The sequence below is a fragment of the Manacus candei genome, unplaced genomic scaffold (genome assembly GCF_025592945.1).
Source record: "Manacus candei isolate 608988 ecotype Guabito, Panama unplaced genomic scaffold, ASM2559294v1 h1tg000076l, whole genome shotgun sequence".
In the NCBI taxonomy this organism is placed as follows: Eukaryota; Metazoa; Chordata; class Aves; order Passeriformes; family Pipridae; genus Manacus; species Manacus candei.
The window spans coordinates 9,805,783-9,828,719 of record NW_026138124.1 but is presented as its reverse complement, the minus strand read 5'-3'; the positions used below and the strand labels follow the sequence as shown (position 1 = coordinate 9,828,719).

At 42.2% G+C, this 22,937-nt stretch overlaps 1 protein-coding gene across 9 annotated transcripts in view; it reads left to right on the top strand.

The window, feature by feature from the left end:
- The window catches only part of BCAS3 (BCAS3 microtubule associated cell migration factor), a 314,510-nt gene that overhangs the window by 2,984 nt on the left and 288,589 nt on the right, over positions 1–22,937 (top strand). For 8 of the 9 annotated variants that reach the window (XM_051809393.1, XM_051809391.1, XM_051809392.1 and 5 more), the window contains exons 3-7: positions 1,327–1,381; positions 3,345–3,417; positions 4,503–4,609; positions 13,041–13,122; positions 20,509–20,581. In XM_051809393.1, coding sequence (XP_051665353.1) covers positions 1,327–1,381; positions 3,345–3,417; positions 4,503–4,609; positions 13,041–13,122; positions 20,509–20,581 — 390 coding nt within the window. Of the gene's footprint in view, positions 1–1,326; positions 1,382–3,344; positions 3,418–3,758; positions 3,901–4,502; positions 4,610–13,040; positions 13,123–20,508; positions 20,582–22,937 lie in introns of those variants that run through there. The other variant, XM_051809397.1, reaches the window with a different exon arrangement.

Sequence of the window (22,937 nt, the reverse complement as noted above, 5' to 3'; positions counted from 1 at the left end):
CCTGTGGCCAAGCATTATAATCAAGGGCTCTGAAGGTGTGCAAGGGCAGTTTGGGTGACCTACATAAATCAGAGAGGAGTCAGCACCAGACACCCACAGCTCGTTTGTGAGGCCTCAGCCTAAAGCAGTGGCACAAACTGGGATGCAGAAATCCTTGGGTTACTGGACAGAGGCTGATTTGGCCACGAGCTGGAATAAGCTTTCTAAAAGTTAAGACTTTGAAAACACAGATAAAACTGAGAGCAAAACTAATCCAGCTGGTGCAGCATTTGGCTTTGATACCTTCTGTATTGCTGTGTGCAGTGCTTAATTCTTCAGAGGACTTCACTCTTCAGTGCTAAACACTCCCACTTCTATTAAAACACTCTTGCAGAGCTTCAGAAAGCACCTTTGGCCATCCAGGAGTTTACAGGTTCCCTTTGTTGCTCTTAGAAATCTGGAGTTAGCCCAGAAAAAAACTGTGACAGCATAAAAGTTAATTTGGGGGCTGCCAAAGCTGTTGCCTGAAGAGTTGTTTTGTTTTGGTTTTTTTTTTTTTTTAAGTAGTCCCAGACTGTGTGAAGGTAGTTCTTGCTGCCAGAGTGTCTCTAGTGTTACTCACTGCATAAAAACCCAAACTTCTTGCATAGTTTCAGCACCATCTGTGTGACCTGCTCAGCCCACACCACGTTACTCAGCACTTACACGAGACACTCCCCACCTGGGCAGGGCTAAGCTAATAAAAGCATTACTTTAAATCTACCCCAAAAAAATGCATCTCATGCTTCACACCATCCTAAATCATGGCTGCTGGGGAACTTCCAAGAAGGAATAAGCTTTCCCAAGCTATAAAATCTCTTCTGAAAATACCTCTCCCCCTGCTATTCTTAGGGAGGATGTTGCTCCATCTCCTGCCCCCCCTCGTGCTGCCACTTCCTCCATCCTTGTACATAATGCACAGGAGGGCTGGAATCTTCCTTGTCCCACCATCCCCTGTTTAAATCCTCATTTTCATGTTGTAACAGCCAAATCAGGGAGAAAAATACTGAGAGATAATTTCCTGATGTGGAGAACGTGGCTTATTCCTTCATTTTTAGGTTTTATACTTCCCCCCCCAAGCAGTTATTCCATAAGCAGGTGTCACTGAGCTTTTTTATTACTTGTCTTTAGTCCTTTCATTACTTACAGGCCAATATTTATATTATCAGTGTTTGGCAGTATATTGAATAACTGCATTGCATATTTGGTATTTTCCTTTGTTTCCTCTGGTTCTGTGTGTCTTATTTGATATTTTCATGACCATTTCTGAGCTTCAGTGGGAGTTGAAATTCTCCTTCTGTTTTCAAGGGAACAGTCCTACATGGAGAGTGTTGTTACCTTCCTGCAAGATGTTGTGCCACAGGTATGTGCAGGTCTTTAAAACTGGGGTTTTCTTTTGAGTGGAAATGCGTGTCAGGTGGACCAAAATAAAGTAAAATAACCCAGAAAAACAAAAGCCAAGTGTTTTGACCTTTTGAATGTGAATCTTGAGATGGGGTTTGTGAGCTCAGGCTGCAGAGCAGCTGAGGGTGGGCCTGCACACTTCCTCTGATGAGTAAGAATGAAGTGAAAATCACAGCCACACAGTGGAAGAACTGCAGTATAAATAGCAGGAAGAGGATTGCAGCTTTTCCTTGGATAATTTGAACAGTGGAAGAGCTGGTGGAGGGAGGGACTGCCTGTCATACTCACTGTGCCTCTGACAAATATGTGTTTTCTGGGAGGAGGTGGTTGTAAACCTGTGGCTGGATTGGTGCAGGATAACTTGGTGCACACCCTTTGTCACCTGAAAAGGAGAAAGGGAGGCAAAAGAAACTTGCTCCTGCTTTTATATCTTGTTTCCTTAACTTGCCCCAGCCTGTCCTGGCTGCTGTGGGACTGTCAGCTCTGCCTGACCCCAGCTCCTCCAGCCTGCTGAGGAGTCCTCACTCTTTGTCAGTGTATTATTTCATATAATAGATAAATTTCTATAAAAATATATTTAGATTTATCAATACAAATGTGTGGATATTGAATTTATGTATAAATATTTTGATATTTGTATATAATAAATGTGGAACTGGAATGGTCCCTCCCATGGGCCTCTTGGTAGCAGAGGGGCAGGAATTCTGTTCTCCTCCTTGGAAAGCTGTGGTTCATAGTGGAGGAGCCCTGCAGCTCATTGGAGCCTCAGGAAACAATCCTGATTGTGATCTGAAGGATTATCTTGGTTAGTTGGTGCCTTGGTTTCCTCGTGGAGTTCCTCCTGGGAATTCCCAATGATTTAAATGATAATGATATAAAAAAATACCCTGAATAACAGCAATTTGTGCAGTGCATTTTGGACTCAGGGTTAAATTAAGCATAGTCCAGCTTTCATTTAGGAGGTTGCTGCATTCCACAGCCACCCCTTTCCCCCTCTGGAGTTCCAGGATCCAGCCTGTGTTTTATTTCCCAAACCAGTTTTGCCTTTGCAAGCCCGGAATGTGATTTGTTTTGAAAAGTAAAACCCCACGCTTATTTTTCAGATTTGGGTGTTTTTAGCTCATGTTATTGCTTTTCTGGCAATGTGTGAAGTGATTATACAGGCTCTTTTCATATTTAATCCCAAATACTGCTCAGCATTTTGTTGTAATTCACTTGGAAGTGCTGGTATTTCTGCTGGAGCTCACGTTCTCCCCACCACAGCTTCTCCTGAGAACTGTAAAACCTCCAGCTTGGAAGCACTGCAGGGGCTCCTCCACAGTTCCTTTTTGTGTCTCATCTTTTTATGGGAATGTGTGGAACCCAGAACTGAAACCTGGATCTGTTCTGCTGGAGTGAAGAGTTGATTCTCTTTTAAATGGCTGCATTAAAGGTGTCACAAACGGACCTGAAAGGTGGCAGTGGAATAAACTGGCCAGTAAAGGTCCCTTTCTTTCCTCAGTCTTGCCTGCAAAGCTTTTAAGTGAAAGAAAGAGGATTTTAATAATAAAACACCTCGTGTGAGAGCTCTAACACTGCTTTTGGAAGCAGTGTACAACTGCTGAAGGTAAAGATTATAGAAGCCACTGTATTTAACTTTACTAACCTGCTGTAATTCATGTGGCATTTCTGACCTGCCCCAGCACATTGATTGCTGTGTATATTTTGTCATTCCTGCATTAGTAAGTGGTGTTTAACATGGTTATGTTGCTCATGGAAACATTCATTCCTGAAACCCAGACCTCCCAGGAATACTGGGGACAACGAGACACATGGATCAGGTTTTTCTTTTTTAACTTACATTCCCTCTTAGAGAGGGAGGGGGAAAAAAAAAAAAGGATGTTAAACTTACTTATTTCAACCCTTTTGCTTTTTTTGTCCAGGCCTACAGTGGGACCCCACCAGAAGAAAAGGAGAAGATTGTTTGGGTCAGATTTGAAAATGCAGATTTAAATGGTATGGCTTCATTTTCCCCTCATTATTTTAATGATTTTTTTTTGGGGGGGTCCATGTACAATAATTCCAGTCAGTTTTATCCATGAGCATTGCTGACTCCAAATTAAGTATTTAATTTCCCTAAGTTCTAAGTGATAGCTGCACTTTTGCCCAGTACCTGCCAAACAGAGTCAATAGGCCTCGTGATTCATCTGAAGGCAAACAAACTCTAGCTTGGGAAGAAATGCAAATTAGGAAAAAATCCATTTATTTTCCTTAAGGTAGTTGAAAACAAAAGCATAGAACTGAATTTATGTCACCTGCAGTTTGATTTCAAAGCCACATTCTGTAACTGAATCCAGTCCAGGTCCCAGGTACGTTTTCAGTGGTGTGACAGAACTCGGAGTCACCTGGAAAGGAAGAGCAGTTGGATAAAATGAGCAGGAGATTCCAGGAGGTCTTTGAGAGAAATAATAGAGCAAAGCCACAAAATACTCTTAAAAGGTAATTTGTTTATCACTTCCAGTGTATATCAGTAAATCATCCCTGCTGACTTAGGGCAGAAAACAGATTCCAACCTTTTTAAGAGGAGATGGTGATTAATTCCCACTTCAGCTCTGAGCTGTTCTACTGGTCTATCCCAGTTCCCTGGTTTTTAAAGGAAGGGTAGGGACTGAGTGAGAAGTGGTTGGATGCTGCAATCAGGTAGTTACTTCTTAATTAATTGAACACACCTACAAATACTTCTGCCCAGTCTGTGCATTTCTGTAATTTCTCTTTTTGTTAATGTTTATTTTGTTGGTGCTGTGCAAATTTGTTCTCTATTTAAAAAGTTTGCCACGTTTCATTAATCCCTGGAGGAAGAAACAACCCATGTTGTAATGCAGAATATTTTTCTCCATTGTTTTAAATTTTAAAGCTTTTTAACTTCTCTGTTAAAAGTCTTTAACGTTTGCATTAAAGAACATATTTTGGTGTTGTTCCAGCATTAAAATTTCAGCCCCTTTGGTTGCTTTAACTTCTGCCAGCAGAAAGGGGCAGTGAGAAAACACCCTCTCGTGTTCCTGACCTGCTCCTAATGGCTTTGCTGTTTAACCCCCTTTTAGATACATCCAGGAATATGGAATTCCATGAAATCCACAGCACTGGGAATGAACCCCCCTTGCTGCTGCTGATTGGGTACAGTGATGGAATGCAAGTCTGGAGCATCCCTGTGAGTACAGAGCTCACCTCTCCTCCCTGCCAGGGGGTTTTCTCTCTGTGTTGTGCTGCTACCTTGATATTTTACTTTTAATTTTTTCCTTCTGAAGTGCCAAAAGCCAATATTTCCCATCAGGATCACGTGGCTTGTGTGCAATGTGCTTGTCTGAGGATAACACTGAGCACAGATCAAACACTTGAATTCATGTACCTTCACACTGGAGGGTTTTTTACACATTATTTGTGTTAAATACACTTTGAGACTTAAACTGAGAGCTGTGTTTGACGTTAGGGAATAATTTGTAGCCCAGAAGGGGCAGATCTTTTATTTAACAGAAGAGAGTAAGGGTGGAAAAAAACACAAACAGGGCTTGTTTGTCCCAGCAATGCAGGTGTGTGACAGTGTTCATAATATTCCACAGTCACATTTGCCATGTGTGTGATCTGCAGTTTTAATTTCGTTAAAATTAACAAAATTAATTTTTAATTAATCAAAAAAATATTTTTTTAATTAATTAAAATTAAATTTTAGTTTTAATTGTGTGCACATGACTTTGATTTCATGCTGTCAGAGCCTGTGTTTCACAGTGATTTATGGGCACGTGGTCCTGATTTGGGGGAATTTACCCCAAATTTCACCAAACAACAGAATAAAGTTTAAGACAGCAGGTCATAAAATTCTTAGCTTGAAAAAGCAGAGTGGCTCATGACACCTTGCCCTTCAGAATAAAGGAGAGAGGATGGAGTTCTGCCTTTTTAAAATGCTTTTTGTTTTTTTTAAGAAATATGTACATTTTCCCAACTTTTTGGTTGCCTTAGTAGGACATATGTTTGTGTAGCAGTAGTTTGTAGAAAAAAGAAAGTTAATTTCTACACCTAAAGTTCAGTTAAATTGAGTTTCAAGAAGTGTGGGAGTTTTTTTCCCCTCTTGATTGCATCTTTTTGGCCGGAGATGAGGAAATAAAAAAAAACTGCTGGGCTTTTGCATTGGATGGAGGGTTTGACAGAGATGGAGTAACACCTCATATACTTCACTAAATTTCCTTATTTTGTAACTGCTTGCTAAAATTTAGGAGCTTAATCCAAAAATTAGGGACATTTCAACCAATCCTGGGTTTGTTTTCAGAGGAGCAAAACCTAACTTTGAGTCGGGTTTATATTTCATGTTTTTAAAGCTGAAATGAGACACAAAAGCTGCCTTGGGCACTCTTTTTTTTTTTTTTAATAATTTTTTAAAAAAATCTGCTTTTACACTGGATTTTGTCTTTCGAACTTCCAGAGGGCAGGGTTAGTTGGGATGTTGGGAAGGAATTCTTGGCTGGGAGGGCAGGGAGGCCCTGGCACAGGTTGCCCAGAGAAGCTGTGGCTGCCCCATCCCTGGAAGTGTCCAAGGCCAGGTTGCAGCAACCTGGGCTAGTGGGAGGTGTCCCTGCCCATGGCAAGGAGTGGAATAGATGATCTTTAAGGTCCCTTCCCACCCACCCCGTCCCGTAATTCCGTGAAAACTCAGGGAATCGGGTCCCTGAGGTGGTTTTGTGTCGCGGTGCATTTACGCGAACCCCCCACACGGGGCCGCTGCGACACCGAGCGACGGGCGCTTCATTAATTAATTAATTAATTAATTAAAGCACCCTCAGGAGCACATCTTGAGCTAAAGAATCCTTACAGAACACCCTGTTTTATCCAGCTGAAATGTTCTCGTCCGAATGAACACGTGTTTCTGACATAAATCTGGAACGGTTCTGTGCCCCTCTCCGGAAGGGCTTTGTGTCCAAACTCTCTCAGAGTGGGGTTGGATCTCACCTGGGTGAGGGAAGGAAGAATGGAAGTGTTTCAGTTCTTTGGGATGGGGACAATCACCTCGGTGTAGCCAGCCCTGCATTCCCTGCCTGCATCTAAACTGCAGTGACTGTGAAATAATTTGATGGAGATTGCCCATAAATGACAAGTTAAACGACTTTGTTTGTCCTGGCTTAGAGTCCTCAGTGTCATTGTCAGCCAGGCAGTGCATTAAGATACAGATTTCTACTTCTCCTAATGGGGAAGAAGGGTTTTCTTCAGGTTTATGGATTTTTTTTCCTTTCTTTTTCCCTTTTTTTTTTTTCTCATTTTTTTCTCTTTTTTTTCCCTCATTTCTCTTCCCCCCCCCCCTCATCTTCACATCTGAATGAGCAACAATTTGGGCTGTTTCTACCTTCTTTTTTACATTCTTTTCAGTAGGACCATACAACCAGGTTGTCTTTTTTCTTTTTCTTTTTTTTTTCACTTCTTCCTAATTCCTAGATTTTGCTGGTATTTAGTATTTGAGGAAAAAAATAGCAAAACTGAAATTGCAGGGCAGTTTCTCTGAGCGTTGTTCAGGTTTTGCAGGAGTATTTGTGATGAGCAGGGGAGAAGGGCAGTGAAATGCAGAAAATGCCAAATGTGGAGATGTTTTTCCATCAGCCTTAAGAATATCAGCTGTAGAGATACTGGATCACTTTGTCAGCCCTTCATTTGTACATTCTGTGAAATTCTGAGGCCGCATCCAGGGATGTTCAGCTCGGACCTGTGCAGGTTTTGTCAGTACAAATTCACTGTTGGAGTGGTTCCTGTGTTAGTAAGATGGTCTTGGGGACTGTCACAGTCCTTAACATCAGTTTTAAATGTCTTTTCAGAGCAGGATTTGTATATCCAACACATCCAGAAGGAGCATAACCCGGTGGGGTTTTGTCCACATTGTTGTTTCTCCTTTGCATTTTTTCACTTATTTAGTTCGAGCACAACAAAATTTGGCAGTCGTGTGATTGACTTGATATTTAAGAGCTTATTTGGCAACACTTTTTTGTGTCCTTTGGTATCAGACAAACCTTTCTACTTGGCCTTGCTGAGTATTTAGCTTGTAATTAAGCAATGTTATTCCAGCTAAGGGGGGGAGGAAAAACCCCAAAAACCACCACCCTGCATTCTCCACTTTATAAAAAAAAAAAAAAAAGCTTTTAATCCGAAAAAGCAACAATCTGACATTTATGTGAAAATCTCCTCGGGAAGGCCATTATCTGCAGCATTGTGCTTTTTTTATTCCTACAATTGAAGCTCTATTCAGCACTTAATAAGGTGTTGCAGGCGGTGGGGTTGGTGGGTGAGTGATTATGAAGTGTTTATGACAGGTCCTAAGCCCACACTCCCCGGTAATGGTGTTACATTGACTTGCCCACACCTCGGCAGCTCTCTCTGCAGTCTGAGTGCTTTCACATTAACATCTCCTCGGAGTTCAGGTCTTTGACTGCACGGGTGTGACTTTGCAAATGGGAGATACCATTAAAGCTGCTTCAAAGGGCCGGGAGTGGTGTCTGGAACCCCGGGAGCGGGCTTGGGAGCGCAGCCTTTGTTGCATAAGGAGCGGAAGGTGCCCGTCCAAAAGGGCTCTGCTTTGATCTCTGTTTGGAAATGGGGGTGGGAAGGTTAAAAGTGTTCTTAAAACCCGCCTCACCGAGCGGGGAGAAATCTGGGAATGCACCAAAGCGAGGCTGGGAGTTCCTATTTGATAGTTGCGCGGCGCGGTTCTGTTTGGAATTCGGTTCTCCCCTCGCTCCCAGCTCTCTGTTTCGAGCACGGTTGGAACTGGTTTCTGCCTCATGTGGTGTCCAAGTATCTGCTCTGGATGTTCCTGTTCAGGGAATGCACGTTGGCTGCTTTTGGGGCAGATGAGTTTTGTTTCGTTGCAGGCTGGACGTTTCAAAAGTGGAAAAATCGTCTTAATTCAGTGGCTCATGTTGGAATTAAAAAGGAAAGATCAAGCTGGACTTGAATAAAGCAGGAACTACCAAAGGGGACTTTTAATAACAAGCACAGATGTGTATTTAGCAAAAATACTCCAAGGCTGCAATCCTTCCTCTGTCCAGACCTCCTGCTAGAGGGAACCACTGTCCAGGCTTGCATTGGCCACTTGGAAAAATGGAATAACAACCTGACCTAGTAACCCTGGGAAATGTCTGAGGGACTTTACAAACAATTTTCTGAGGCTTTGGGGTTTTCACACTGAGGATGTGTGCACAGTGTGCAAGAAATTTTTATAGCCTTACACAGTTATCAATAGCACTGCCATAATTTAAAGTACTGGGTGCCACTTCACACTCAGTCCAGTCACTAGAGTAGATGTCTGTAACATTCTTTGAGCATCTAAATCCTTATGATCTCTAGATAATTAAAGATATTTGGTTTGAATGGAAATGCAGACTGTTTGAATTTCTAAACTAAAGTGTTAAAGTTTATCCTTTTGCTTCCAGTCCTTCCCTACTCTCTTCTTAGTGCAATGACTGCAAGTTGTCGTTAACCCAGTGTGATTATATCCAGTAATATTTTGTGGTGGTATCTGTCAATTGCTTATTGTCATAACATCCCAGTTCATTCCCTTTCCCTTTTACAAACTCCCCAGTTTCCTTTTTTATAGTTGCACAGAAGTTTAAACATCGAGTTCCGAACTCAATTTTCTTTCACTTTGGTGTATGTTTGACTTTTTTTTATTATTTTTTTTTTTCCCCCCACCATGTGAAAACCATTTTCTATGGTTGGAAACTATTAGTTTACCCTTGGTGTGAACAAAACTTCCTTTGTTCAGTGTTTTTGATGGGTGCAAACTGGTATGTTCCAAACAATGCAGCTCTGTCATCGAAAATTAACCAGCGCTCCAGATTTCTGGGCTGTCATATTTTAAGCTCAAGATGTCTTAAGTGGAGGAGAGAGGAGCTCTTCCTCCTTCAGTCTGGCATTGGAACATGGTGCTGAAGACTTCAGTGGGGGCTGGGATGTGAATCCATGTGTTCTTTGCTTCCAGCCTTCCACGTAGGCCTGGGAGTTGTGGAAAGCTGAGATGTTCTCTCAGACCAGCTTGGAGCCATCAGTTTGGATTCCCTCTTCCACACAACAAGTACCTGGAGCTGCTTTTACAGCTTAATATCCAATTCTTGAAACCTGCTTGGGGAAGGATTCTTGGCTTTTGGAATGGGGAAAGGAAAACCTTTTTAAGAGCTCTGAGAGCTGCCACGGGGACTTGCTACTTAGCTGGAGCCCGTCCAGAATGGCAGCCCCAGCCCCGCTCCTCACAGGTGCTTTTTGAAGAATTTACAGCTCTGTTTTCAATTCACAAAGTCTATTTATGTTTTGTCTGTGCATGTGTGAGACTGTGGAGCTCCAGGGACTGGTAATGGGATGTGGAGCCTTTTTCCTGAGCCTTGCCCAGCCCACGTGTGCCCCGGGCTGGCAGGGATGGAGCTGGTGGGGCTGCCTGGGGTCCCTTGTCCCACCTGAGTTCCTGGAGGAGTAAGTGTCCCATTCACAGGAAAACTCAGCTCTCTCATGGCTATCTCAGGGCTGAACTGGCAGGAAGATCAGCCCACCCAGCCCCTCTCCCCTGAAGAGACAGGTTTGATCTGTGTGGCCTCAGCACTGGTGATAAAGGTCTGTGTTATCCACAGATAAATGAAGGCCATAACATTAACCACAGTTAATTCAGAATTTTAGGAGATTGCAAATGGCTGAAGCTTCTGCTGGTGGTAGTAGTGTTTAAAAAAAGATCATTAAAGTCAGAGGAAATCTTGAACTCAAAGCCCTAATGCATTTTTCAGTGCCAAGCAAACCAAGGCACAACCAGGCTCTGACTAATTCATGGCACAACAATGTGCAAAGCCTTCTGTGAGTCCCTGTCTATAGAACAGTGAAGGGCACACAACTTAAATCCTTAAAAACCCTGTTAGGGGTTAAATATTAGTGTTTTAATTTGCTCCATGTTGTAGGTCCAGACTTTTTGTAGACTTTTCCTTTTGGTGCCTGTTGCTGAATTTGAATTTCCTTCACAAACAAGATACCAGTGGTTGGGTGGCATCTTGTATTTTCATTATAGAATCTCCAGTGGGGGCATGTCTTAAAATTTACTCTTTTTTTTGCTCCCAGGAGTACATGAGCTGTAGAGTTGAAGGTTTTTGGAACCAAACCATGCCACGATGTAGGATCCTACACAGGCAGAGAGGAAAGGACCTGTTACCCTGCAGTATTAAACATTGCAGTGGTCTCAAAACAGGAGCTAAATACTTATAATCTCATGTTTGCCACTGTCAGATCCTGTAGCTTTGGTTATTCCACTGAACCTTTCTCTCTGGCATTTCCCCCCAGTATGAAATAATAAATTATCTTTCAAGTAGTGATTATTAATTATTAAAAAGTAAAAGCATTACATGCCTGAGAAGAGCTGGGCTGGGATTTTCATGTTAAATGCTTCAGAACAAATGAACTACATTTGTATTTGGACATTTTAGGCTTTTCTTTGAAAATCTCAGCTTTAAGCTCTACCAGGTCTTGGCATCCCAGTCTAAATAAACAGACTCCTGGAGTTCAGGATATTTAAGAGCAGAACCTGAGCTGAGAGGGTTTGGCCTTCTTAGTGTGCCTTCCTTTGGGGACCAGCACTTTATTGGAAGTAGATGGGAGCTGGGGCTGATGTGCTGGCAGAGTTAGAAAGGAGCAGGAGCTGTCTGGATTGGGTTGGGGTATTTTATGGGAATCACTCCTTCCGTACCTTTGTTGTGCTGGTTCCTTTCCCTCCTGTTTTCATTCGTGGCCAGTGTTGTGCAGACACGTGTGAAACAGCATTTTCACCATTTGAGGGGAAAAAAAGCTTTAATTGCCAATAATAATAGTTCCAAAACCCTTGTATTTTTCTTCTTCTCCATTTCCTCCCTCCCCTTTTCCCAGAGCTGCTGTGTTCTGATGAATAGAGAACGTGCTGCTGTCTTCAGTTTTTTCATCTCTTTATTGCTCTTTCTCTCTTTAATTTTTTCTCATTTTCTGCTTAGCTGTGCTCTACATTTTTCCAAGCTGTTTTTTCTGGATGCAGATGTTTTTATCTTGATGGTTTTTTTTTTTTTTCCACACTGCCCTCCCAGCTCACCAGCAGTTAAAATCAATCAGGAAACCTTCACTGAGCTGATTCCTGACCATCATTCCTGTGTCTTGTGTAGAATCTGGTGGAGAAGCTGTTTAGAGCAGAGGCCTCTGGCTGTCCCTGGGAGAGAATTAAACTTGTTTTGCAAAAGCTGAAGCACCTTAATGTGTGTTCAGAGGATGCTGCTGGAGGGCAGAGGAGAATCCACTGTGATCAGAGAACATCTGGCTAATAAAATAAGAGAAGGGTAGACCAAGGGATGAATTCTCATATTGATTAGAGTTTTAAAACTGGTTTTGTTCATCAGGAATAACTCTGATGGTGTCACTAACAGCAGTGGTAATTGATATCATTGAATGCCAACTGGATTTCAGTGGAACTGCTACCTGTCTGCAAAGCTAAAATGGCTTAAAATGTGATTTCCCCACATTTGTGTAGCTTTGTTACTCCAGGCATAACAGGGAAAAGCAGGAGTTCTCTACATTGGGTTGCTGTGTGCAGAAAGGTGGGCTGGCTCTGTAGTAAATAGTGTTTTCAAAGTAATTTTCCTAAACCTTGTGCTTCACTGGGGTGGGGTTCATTCTCCACGTTATCCAGAGCAATGATAATAAATAACCAGGCTTGAGGTTTAGACTAGACTTGAGCTGAGAGCCTGGAGTGCTGCATTTAGGATTTGTTGGTCAAACAGTAGGAGCATTTAAACTTTCTGAACGTGTGAGCTGGAGTGCAGAAAGAAATGGAAACAGCCATAAAGTGACATTTCCAAAAGTTCACTTGAATTTACGGTTTATTGACTCCTAAGAACCTCGTTCCAAATCGTGTTCCCCTCTGATATTGTAAGCTGCCTGTTTGGCAGAACTCTGTGCCAGCCTTGGCTGTGCTCTGAGCCTCATTACATCTGTTTTAAGCTGTTGGTTGGTTGGAAATGAGCTTCATAACATTTGCCATTTTCCTGGAGTTTGACGTTCCGTGTCGGATCCGTTACCAGGCAGTCATGAAAACACGCTCTGACTGACCGTTGCAGGAAGCCTGCAAATCCATCTTTTAACCACTCCTGGCTTAATCTTTTCAAGATTTGCCATTAGTGACACACTTCAGCAGTTTGCCCACCTATTTTTAACCGTGGTTTTCACACCTGGTGAGCCTGGAATGAACCAACACACGGGATTCTCCCGTCTCTTACCCCCCGTGTTTGCCGCCCTCGGGCACCGGGCAGTTGGCATCTTTCTCAGAAGCAGGTGAAATGTGGGGTAGATGCTTGTGTGGCAGATTCCTTGGATTTCTGTGAGTTTTACTCAGCAGTCCCCTTCAAGCCTTGCTTCTTCCACAACACGTGTAGTCACCAACAGTTAATTCAAGAGATGTTCTCTTTTAGAGGAGTCTCATTTGAAAGGCAGAGTCTTCCCAACCTCCTTCCCCACCTCCCTTTGCTACAGTGTCTTTGTACCTACTGTCTAAATATGTCTATTTTTATAAGCATCTGTGGTTTTTTATGCTGTTTGCTCACAGCCCTTGTGTTTTGCAGATCAGTGGTGAAGCTCAGGAGCTCTTCTCCATCCGCCACGGGCCCGTTCGAGCCGCCCGGATTTTACCTGCCCCACAAATCAGTAAGTTCTGAGTTATGTGGTTCATAATCCAGCAGAACTTCTTCAGAAAAGCTTCTTTTCCCCTCTAGTAGAAATAACAAAACAACAGAATGTGGGTTTTTTGGGGGGTTAGCTTCTGCTTTGTTCAATTTTATGTAAACTTTCCTCAGTTTGACCTTTTTAGGGGTTGAACTCTTGTCATCGCTTGAGTGCCAACAGGCACCTCCTCTCTGCCCCTGCTTAAATACTGGTTTAGCAAGTCCTAAGCCAAGCTGCTTAGTTTAACAGGATTGTTCCAGAAATTGAGTTAACCCTTGGAAGAACTTGATGCAAAACTTAAGCAACTGTACAATGAGCAAATCCCTTTAAAAATGACCCTCTTCAATCCAAACACCATCTAATTGTAGAGTTCTGAAAGGCCTCACAGCTGTTGGGCTCTGGTTTAAATGGGTTGCCAACATCTGATATGACCAAGGTGTTTTGGGGTTATGCTGGATTACAATTTTCAGTAATAAGTTATGAATTAATTAGTGAACTCAAAAAATAACAGCCTAAAATCTAATTGTTCAAAGTATTACAAACCCAGTAAATTATAATAATTTTGTGTGCTTCAAAGAAAGCAAAAGGAGAAAGTTCAAGGTTTAATGGACTCATTTTTTGTTGTCTTGGTGATTTTTCTGAGCAGAGGAATATACAAAGCATGAGTGTATGTGGTTCTGTAACTACTATAGGTTAAAATAACAAGGTAAAATACTTCCCAAGCATGTTGTGCCTCTTATTCCATTTACAGGAACACTGCACAATTCCTGATGAGCTGTTCTTTTGCTATTATATGTATTAAGTAAGGGATGTCTATGCCCCTTCCTCTCTCAAAGGGGGGAAAAAAGGAGAAAGGGAAGTGTAAATGGAAATGAAAATGAATTAACTGAGGAACCTGCAAGTTCTATTTTTTTCTGACAATAAAATAGTGCTTTTTGGTTTTTCAGTCAACTTCCACTGCTCATGAACTCCTTCAAGAAGTTACTGTCTTTTTGTCTCTAAATTCCATGTATTTAGAATCTGACAATGGTGGTTGTTACATTAGAAAACTATTCAAATTAGCTCATATTAAATTAAGCCAAACCTTTTAAAAACATGTTTTGGTCTCTTTTTACATGGCTTGCTTTAAATAAATCTTTGATTAAAAGTACATGAATGTATCATTGACCAGTATCTGGAATCAGATAAAAGTAAAGCTGTAATAAGAGGCCTTAGATAACTAACACATGAGCTTTAATGATTCTGAACAAAATAAAAGGAGTTTGTAAAGGAGAAGGTGATTACCATCAGCAGGCTCAAACACTATTTTACTGTAAAGCTGTAAAAAGGGAATTATTGAAAATAGGAATCTCCGGGTGGATGGATTTTGGCACGTTCCTGAAAACAGATCTTAGTTGGTGATAAGCAGCTCATTCCCAGGTGTGAAAGGAAAGCTCATGGCTTCAACTTGGTGACTTTACAGTAGCAGAACTTAATAGTTTGTCAACTATTCTGTTCCAAACCCTGTGATCCTTTGATGTGAGATCCTGTGCTGCGGCGGGCGCTGCCCGGCACAATGCCCCAGTGTTCCAGCTGAGCTGGGCTCCTGCACAGGAGGCCTCCTCCAGCCTGATGGAGCAGGTTCTGAGTGCTCCTCGTGGCCCTGGAGGTGGCCCTGGCAGCTGCCAGCTGGGCTGTGGGCAGGTCTGTGTGCTCAGGAGCTGTGCCAGGCCGGGGCAGCTCGGGGGCTCCTGGAGCTGCTCTGACCTGGCAGCTCTGCCAGGCTGAGCCAACAGACCAGGCAAGGCCTGACCTGGCCCAGCACTGCACAGCTTTGATGTCTCATGCCCATGGCAAGGGTTGCTCTGCAGCCTGGCCATGAAAAATGGACAGATCTCTGTAAATAATGCTAAAAATCTTTCAACTCTTCTCTGGGGTCAGGCTATACCTACCAGTGCCTTCGACAGGAGACATGGCTTTAATTACTTTGTGCAGTTGACAGTTTAAATGGCCTTATTGGGGACTGAAGGTTTTCACTCTGACCAGATTTTGGGCTTGCAGAGCTGATATTGAGACTATGAGAGAATAATTTCAGCCTTAGGAAGAGGATTTCTGAGCCGTGGCACTGCTGTGCCACAGGTAATGCCTGCTGAACCATCTGAGCTGGCCTGGCTCTTCTTCCCTTCCAAAGCTGGGTGCTGGCATTATTTCAGCATTATTTCCTTGTGTCCAGGTGCCTGCTGGGCTGGGCACTGGGGTTTTCTGTCTCAGTAAAAAATAAGTTCAATTTAGCTGCAGTTCTCTGTGAAGAGGAAACTGCAGTTGGGAAGATCACTGTAGTTAGAGATGGTGAGAGAACCAAGCAAAAGTCACTGATAAAAAAAGGTTCAGAGCTCTTTTAGTAGTTTTAAAAATGTGTTGTGTTTTGACTTCATTTTTGGGGTCCATTGCAGATATATCTGTAAGATCAGTGCTGAGGAAATAATACATGTACTTCAGTTGTCTTTGCTGTTCTTTTACCTGCAAAATCAGATTATTGATGCTTTCTGAAGTAAGTCAGTGCTACAGCTTCCCATTTTTCATTCCTTACCCCAGGTCATTTTACAGCCACCTGGCCAAATACCTGCTTTGCCTTGTGCTGTCCCATTTAAAAATCAATTCAGAAGCTTGGAAAGCTGCAGGAGCAGCACTGTGTGTGGGAATTCCTGGGGAGAGGGACACGGTGACAGGCTTGTGTGATGGAGTTTAGATCAGTCATTGTCTGTAAAACCTATTTCCACGTCTCAGCATTATGAAAATAAATTCCCCCAGCCAGCTGAATTAATTTATTGCCATTTTCTAGATTGTGCTGCTTGCAGGAAGATGGTATTATAGCCCTGCATCTCCCAGGGAACTGGACTGTTTAGTCAAATTGACTGATAAGGGGGATGGGGAGAAAGCAAACAGGAAAGGAAATAAAAGAAATCAGAGGTACTAGAAACTGTTGAAAGTTGCAATTTTGCTGCAGATTTATTGCTGTTCTCCACTGCTCCCATCTTTGGTGTTGGGAAAACGGGATTTGAGGCTCCAGAGCTGACTCAGGTTTCTGTGCAGGTACACTCACAGAACTCTGATATTTGGGTTGCTCTCTAAAGGGAGGCAGATGTGAGGGTTGTGCCTGTTCAGCCACGTGGGTGGCTCAGTGGTTTGAGATCCCCCAAGGCCAAACTAATTCCAGGCTCTGTCTGGCCCTGCAAAGCTGAACAAGCAGCACTGGGGACCGGGGTTGGTTTGGTGGAGGTGGGTCCTGCAGGTGTTTGAGTTTTGGTGTCCTCTGCCTGTTCTGTGGGTTGTTCTGGGATAATGAATGTCCCTGGATTGCACAAATTACAGGATGGAATTGCCCAGCACAGCAAGTAAGGTTCCCACAGATATTACAGGGGAGAATTTTGGAGCACAGCATTTTAAAATACCAATTTCTCTGAAGCTTTGGACTGACCTGTTTGCCCCCATTTCAGTTTTGGCCACATCACGACCAGCACCCCTTAAACTTTCACCCAGTTAGACTGGTAGGTCTTTTAAGTAGTTTTTTCAAACAAGATTCAATGAAAAGAAAATCTTTCTATCCATCTTCAGTTCCTGAGGGACTCTGGAAATGTTGATCTCTAACAAATGTTTCAAGGTAATTTTTAAGATTTTTTTTTTTTTTGTAGAGAAGCTGTATAGTTATCAGAGACTAAAACTATGATACTGTGCAGAAAAAAAAGAGGAAACCCCAACTTTCTGTAGTGTCTGGCAGAGCTGGCAAGATCATGTTCTCCAACCACTGTTGCTGTCTTGGAATTGGGAGGGTGGAATGGGCTGAGGAGGGAGCAGAGCTGGAAATAACAGGAGTTTGAAGGGGGTTTTTTAGGATGATAACTTTTTGGGGGGTGTAAAAAGCAGGTATTGTGATGCTGGAGAGGGACTTGGAAAACCTGGAGTGCCTGGATGGTGCTGGAGTTAAGGGAGGTGGGATAATGGGATGTTCACGGTCAGGAACGTGAATCCTAAAGGAGCACCTGAATTTCTGGGGTGAGGGCAGCAGCCACAGCACCACTGATCAGGCAGGAGAGGGAGTGATGCAGTCAGAGTTCATCCCTGCAGGAAATGGAGGGTTTGTAGGTGCTGCCCTGGAGCTGGGGGAAGAATTCACCCACTGTTTTTAGGACTGACTTGAATCACTTCTCTTTCAAGGGTTTTTTGTTGGTTTTTTTTTTTTTTCATTTGTGTTCCATAAGAAAGCAGACACAAAATCAGAGCGATTGAGAAATGGCAAGAAAGATATTTTCTTTTTTAATCAACCCTCTAGTCATGAAAAGAAGCAGGAAAAGAGGGAGTGGAAGCCATACATAGTGAATTCCAGCCTCGTGCATTCCCGGGTTCTGCTTGGCTGCTGTGCTGATGTGGGGCAGGACCACAAATGCAACCTGATTTTCGAGGACTAGGAGGAAATAGGAGGGGTTCAGTCAGGCAGGGGATACACTGCATTGTGAACTGGCTGTGTTAGGACTGAACAATGGACTTACAGAGCAGAGAAACACAGCCCAGGGTGCAAATGTGCCACTGCTGAATAGATGTGAAACACAGCCAGTTCTTACTCCTGGGAAATGGGGGGAATTTTCAGAGCTTTGAGCAGCTTTTGAGTTGCTGTGGAAATCACTGGGGTTCATTTTTATTCTGCATAAAGATGTGCTGTTGTTGTTGCTGTTGCTCTCATTATTGGCACTATTGGGAGGCCTTAGCAGGCCCCAAAATCTCTGTTCACAGTTTCATCAGGACAGTGCTTAAGCTGCTTTGAGCTTACGTGTGGATAACCTTTTGACTTCATAAAGTTCTAAATGTTGATTTGTATGACATTTCCTTTAGCCACAGATGTGTTTTTGTTTTTTTTTTTTTCAATTTTAAGTCTCCTAACTGAAGTTACATTAAAAAAAAACCCCAAACATACATCATTTAGCTAAATGGAGCTGTAGATAAGGTGGTGCCTCGTTGGCAGGAAGGGCAGTTTTCATTACTTTAATTGTGTGATTTGTCAGGATTTTCAGCATTTTATAAATGCTGTAGTGTTATATGACAGAATTAAAAGGATTTAGAATAAAAGGAGTTTAAGAAGGAGACTTTGCAACAGGATTTCAATACTTTTTGTATTTGGGGGGATTTAGGGAGCTGCTTTTCATTTCAATCATCCCCCTGCATTTCGTTAAACACTGTGTGTGCAGCAGGTGTGTGCAACCTCAGTGCATCACACATGCAAATAAACACAATTTTACAAATGAGAATTAATCCCCCACAACTTGGAGGATTAAATCCCACCCCAGAACTGCCTCCATTAAGCAGCACAGAGCCCAACACATGGCACTCTGCAATCCCATGAACGGGGCAGCTATTAACCTGATTTAGTGCCCTCCCAGTCCTCACCACAGTGATCCTTTTCCACAGTATTAATATTTACATTCTGAAAGTATTTGGAGGAGAAAATGGATTTTTTTTTTTTTTTGAAAAACAAAACGAAGGCCTTGGTGGTTACAGACCAAAATGAGAAGTTTAAGCACCTATTGTAGAAATTTTGCACATCTGTGCCGTGGGGATTAAAACTGGCATTCCTTTGGATTTGGTTTCCCTCTGCTCCCCACCACCTCTCTTCCCCTTCCTTGTCGTTAAACTGAGAACTACACCCTAAAGAAACGTATGAATTCGTTCTAATAAACCTTAAATTAAACCCTAAAAAAAAAAATAAAAGGAGAGTTAAATCCTTCAGGTGAAATCCTGGCTCCACTTAAATCAGTGTCAGAACTCCTGGTAACCAGCATTTCCCCCTCACTGAGGGAACAGAACAAATTCATGTGTTCCCTGCACATGAAGGCAACAAAGGGGTTGCCAGATTTTAAGAAGGCTGCATGTTTCATTTATCAATTCACAGGTCAGTACATACAGTCCAGGTTTGACTCACAAAAGGCCTTGAAATAATAGGAATAAAAGGAAAATCCATTTGGCTGTTTTAGGTTACTTGCAAAGCTATTGTTGATGTTGGAGTTATTGATGGGACCCATTTGACTTTTTCTAAATACCCAAATGTGTAGGAGGGAAGACTTCTCCTCCTAAAAATGAGAGGACTGAACAGTGTTTGTTACAAATTAAGTGCATGTACCCGAGTTACTAATAATTAACAGAGTCTGCTATGTGAAAATGTATATTGTTAATTGTTGTGCCCTTCTGAATAAATGATTTAGTGCTGTGCACCAGCATTTGAGAATTAAGTTTTCAGCAGGCTACATCACTGATATTCTTTAGAGATCAAAGGGTTTGGCGTGTAAGGGAGGGGAAAAAAATTGAAATTCCATTGTTCACCACACACATCCAGAGCTATGGAGAGATAATGGAAAAGGCAAAGGTTGAAAGAAGACGGAGGAAATTCAGAAGTGGTGGTGTTGGTTGTTATTCTACTGTTTAAGTTGGGGAGGAACATGCCCTGGAATTCAGGAAAACACCGTTCACAGGCAGAAGGGAGAGGGTTTTTTTTCGGCTCAATTTCAGTTTTATTTCTGTTTGTGCAGCAGTTAAAGCAAGGTTCTCCAAACTCTTAAAGCCCAATTTTAAGAAGTGTGGCCTCTTTAACAGTCTGACTGTGCTGGGTGAAGGTGTGACTGAGCCCGGGGGCACCCAGGGCTGCTTTTCATCAGTGGGGTGGGAGAGGATCCCAGGGCTGGGAAAACTGGCCCAGCAGCTGAGTTAGAGCAGGGCACAACCAACCTGGGGCTGGGCTGGGGAAACCACTCTGAAAACCAGATCAAACCTGGCATTAGAGGTGGGGTTTCCCTTGGAGAAGCCTGAATCTCTACTAGATGTTTCTTTCTTAAAGGCTTAAATCTCTTGCTGGTGGAACTTCTGTGAATGTGACCTGGTGTTGTTCTCTTGGGCACAGGGAGGGAGAAGGGGTTTCTCTCAGGGCTGACACTCTTTGCTCCACTTGCCCCTCAGCAGAACAAGGTGGAGAGTGAGGTGTGAGACCCTCCCAGGGCTGGGGACACCTCAGCACAGCCAGTCCTTCATAAAACAGTGCAAAGTCAGCAAATATCACTCCTTAAACTCGCAGAATCCTTAACCCCCAGGGAAGAAACCAAAATAACTCCCCAGCCCTGGCCAGGTTTTGCTCCTGGTGTTGTTATTCTGTCCCATCTCTACCAGTTCTTCAGTGTCCACGACTGTAATTTGTGTTCCTGTCACTGCTCTTGTCCAGGCTGGTTTATATTATCTATTCACAGGTTTATATTGTATATTCAATATCCTCCCCATAGATTTGGCCCCTGCCTGTGCTTGGGAAGGTGGCACAAACAACTCTGTCTCACTGTTTGTTTTCCCTCTTCCCAGGTGCCCAGAAATGTGATAATTTCTCTGAGAAACGGCCCCTGCTTGGTGTGTGCAAAAGCATTGGATCCTCTGGGTAAGGATATAAAGTCACATAGAAAATCTTAACATCATCTAAAAGCCCCAGGAAATGACATCTTTAAAGCCCTCTTCCCTTTTTTGCTCATGGGATGTGGTTTTATACTCCTTTTCAGTGTGTCAACAGGCATTTTCTTATGATCTGAGCTTTTGGAAAGGAATAAAAAAGAGATGTAAAGTAAATAAAGAGGTATTTTAAGTTTATTTTATTCTCAGCGTAACCACAATTCTATGATTAACCTTTCCTGACATTAATCCTGGTCAGAATTATTATTGTGAAGTGTCTAAAGCAATCTTTGTGTCTTAAAAAGTAATTAGAAGATGCTTTCAAGCAGCAGTCACGTCCCACATGAACTCCAAGCACCAAATGATTTCATTGTTACAGCCACACACTGTTTATCAGCAAAATATGTGTTAAATCCACTTCTTTTGAGTTAGAAAAATGAGTTTACAGTCTCTCTGGCCAGTGTGGTTGTGTCTCTCCTCTTCAGAAGAGGCCCTTAAGATATTTTATGTCTGTTTGATGCCTCAGTTCAGACAATGCACAGGATTTATATCTCTACCTACAGGAAAATATTTGCTTTTCAGGGGTAATCCCCTACACAGCCATTCAAAGGCTGAGCAGCTGAAGCAAATCTTCTTACAGTTGTAAGACTAATTCAGGGCCACACCTTTTTCAATTAAGGATTTAATCACTCTGGGTGTGGAGGAAGACTGTCAAACCTTCAGATTTCTCTGGTTTATTTCTGTGTTTTTACTACAATATTATTGTTACCCCATTGAAATGTTTAAATTAAAAGCCACAGCAGAGAAGTGATTATTTTTTTTTTAATGTGTTTGCAACTTGCAAAACTGTTTATGGTGATTTTTTTCTCCTTTTCTCCCCTGCCCTGTGAGAATAACTGTTTATAAATTAGAGTGTGTGGCACCAGAGATGTAAATATTGCTCTTGTAGGAGTTTGTCTTAATCCAGGCAGTGTATTTATATGTATAAAGGATGTGTTGGTTGGAAAAAACCTTCCTTCACACCCTGGTTTTAGAAGCTGAGATACCTCAGAAATGGACAAACTATAAGGGTCATTATTTTCACTTTTTAGTTAATAATTGTATTATTGTATTAATATTTTATTATTGTATTCCTTTAGTTAATGGAAAATAATTCAAAGATTATGGGTAGTTTCTGCTTTTCTACAAAAAAAAAACCAAACCCTCATATATTTTCAGAATGGATGGAGAGGTTTGGGTTAGTTCTTATCAGCAGTGAAATATCTGAAACAGATAATTTAAAACCAGACTTTCCCCTGTGAGCAGAAAAACCATCATTAAAAAAAAGGGGATTGATAAAGAACCAGTTTGCAACAGAAAACCCCAGAACACTTTTCTGTATTTCCTGTTTGCTGCAGGTTGGTTTTGGGAGCCCTTTCAGAGCATTTTTCTGTGTGGAGCTCTCACATGAAGAGATCTTTGATGCTTTGCCCTCAGCTGGAGTCACTCTCCTTTCAAACTGGCTCGAGTGTTGCACTTGCTTTCTTCTCCTGTCACATTCACAGCTAATTTGATTATATTTCTGTTGTGCATAAGGAACAATTTGTGGAGGACCCTTCAATGGCTCTGTTGGGAACCTCAAGCAGGATTTTAGTTCTGCTCTTAACTGGAGGTTTTGTTCTGGTTTCCTGTAAACCTTTCTGGTTGTGGACACATAAACAGATGCTTAATCATCAGTCTGAAGAAAATACTGCATTTCTCCTGCAGCATTTATTCCAGAGCACTTGGTATTTTTACTCCAGTCACCTGGATTATTGTCTAAAACGTGTCAGGGTCATGTGCCAAAGGGAATGATTCTGGAGAAAAAAAACAGTTCAGCTTTGATCATCACTTGGATTTTTCCTATTAATTCTTCCAGATTTCTGACTTTTAATTCCTCTGCTCAAGTTTGCACCTATTGCTGCTCTTTTCCTGGTGGTTTTGGCATTTCCAAATAAGTTTTTATTGTTACCTGTTATTAATTTCCAGATGCTGACAATAGATATTTTTTGTTCTATTCTCATCATTTTGTGCTTAGCAACAAGATGGAACTTCTGCCTCCTACCTGTGTTTCTGGTTGGCTTTTGGTCCACACATTTTTTTTGTACTTTCAAAGCCAGGTTTTCCACCAGTAAAATGATTGCAGTGTCTTCCCGGGGGGGTTGGACTGGAGGATCTTTAAAGTTCCCCTTCCAACCCAAACCAGCCCGTGATTCACTCCATAATCTTTTCAAAACAACAGTTTTCACAGCCCCCAGAAAAGGATGCAGTCCTGACACATTAAATGGGAACCAGACTGTGTTTTTTGGCTGATACATCCCTGCTGCTTT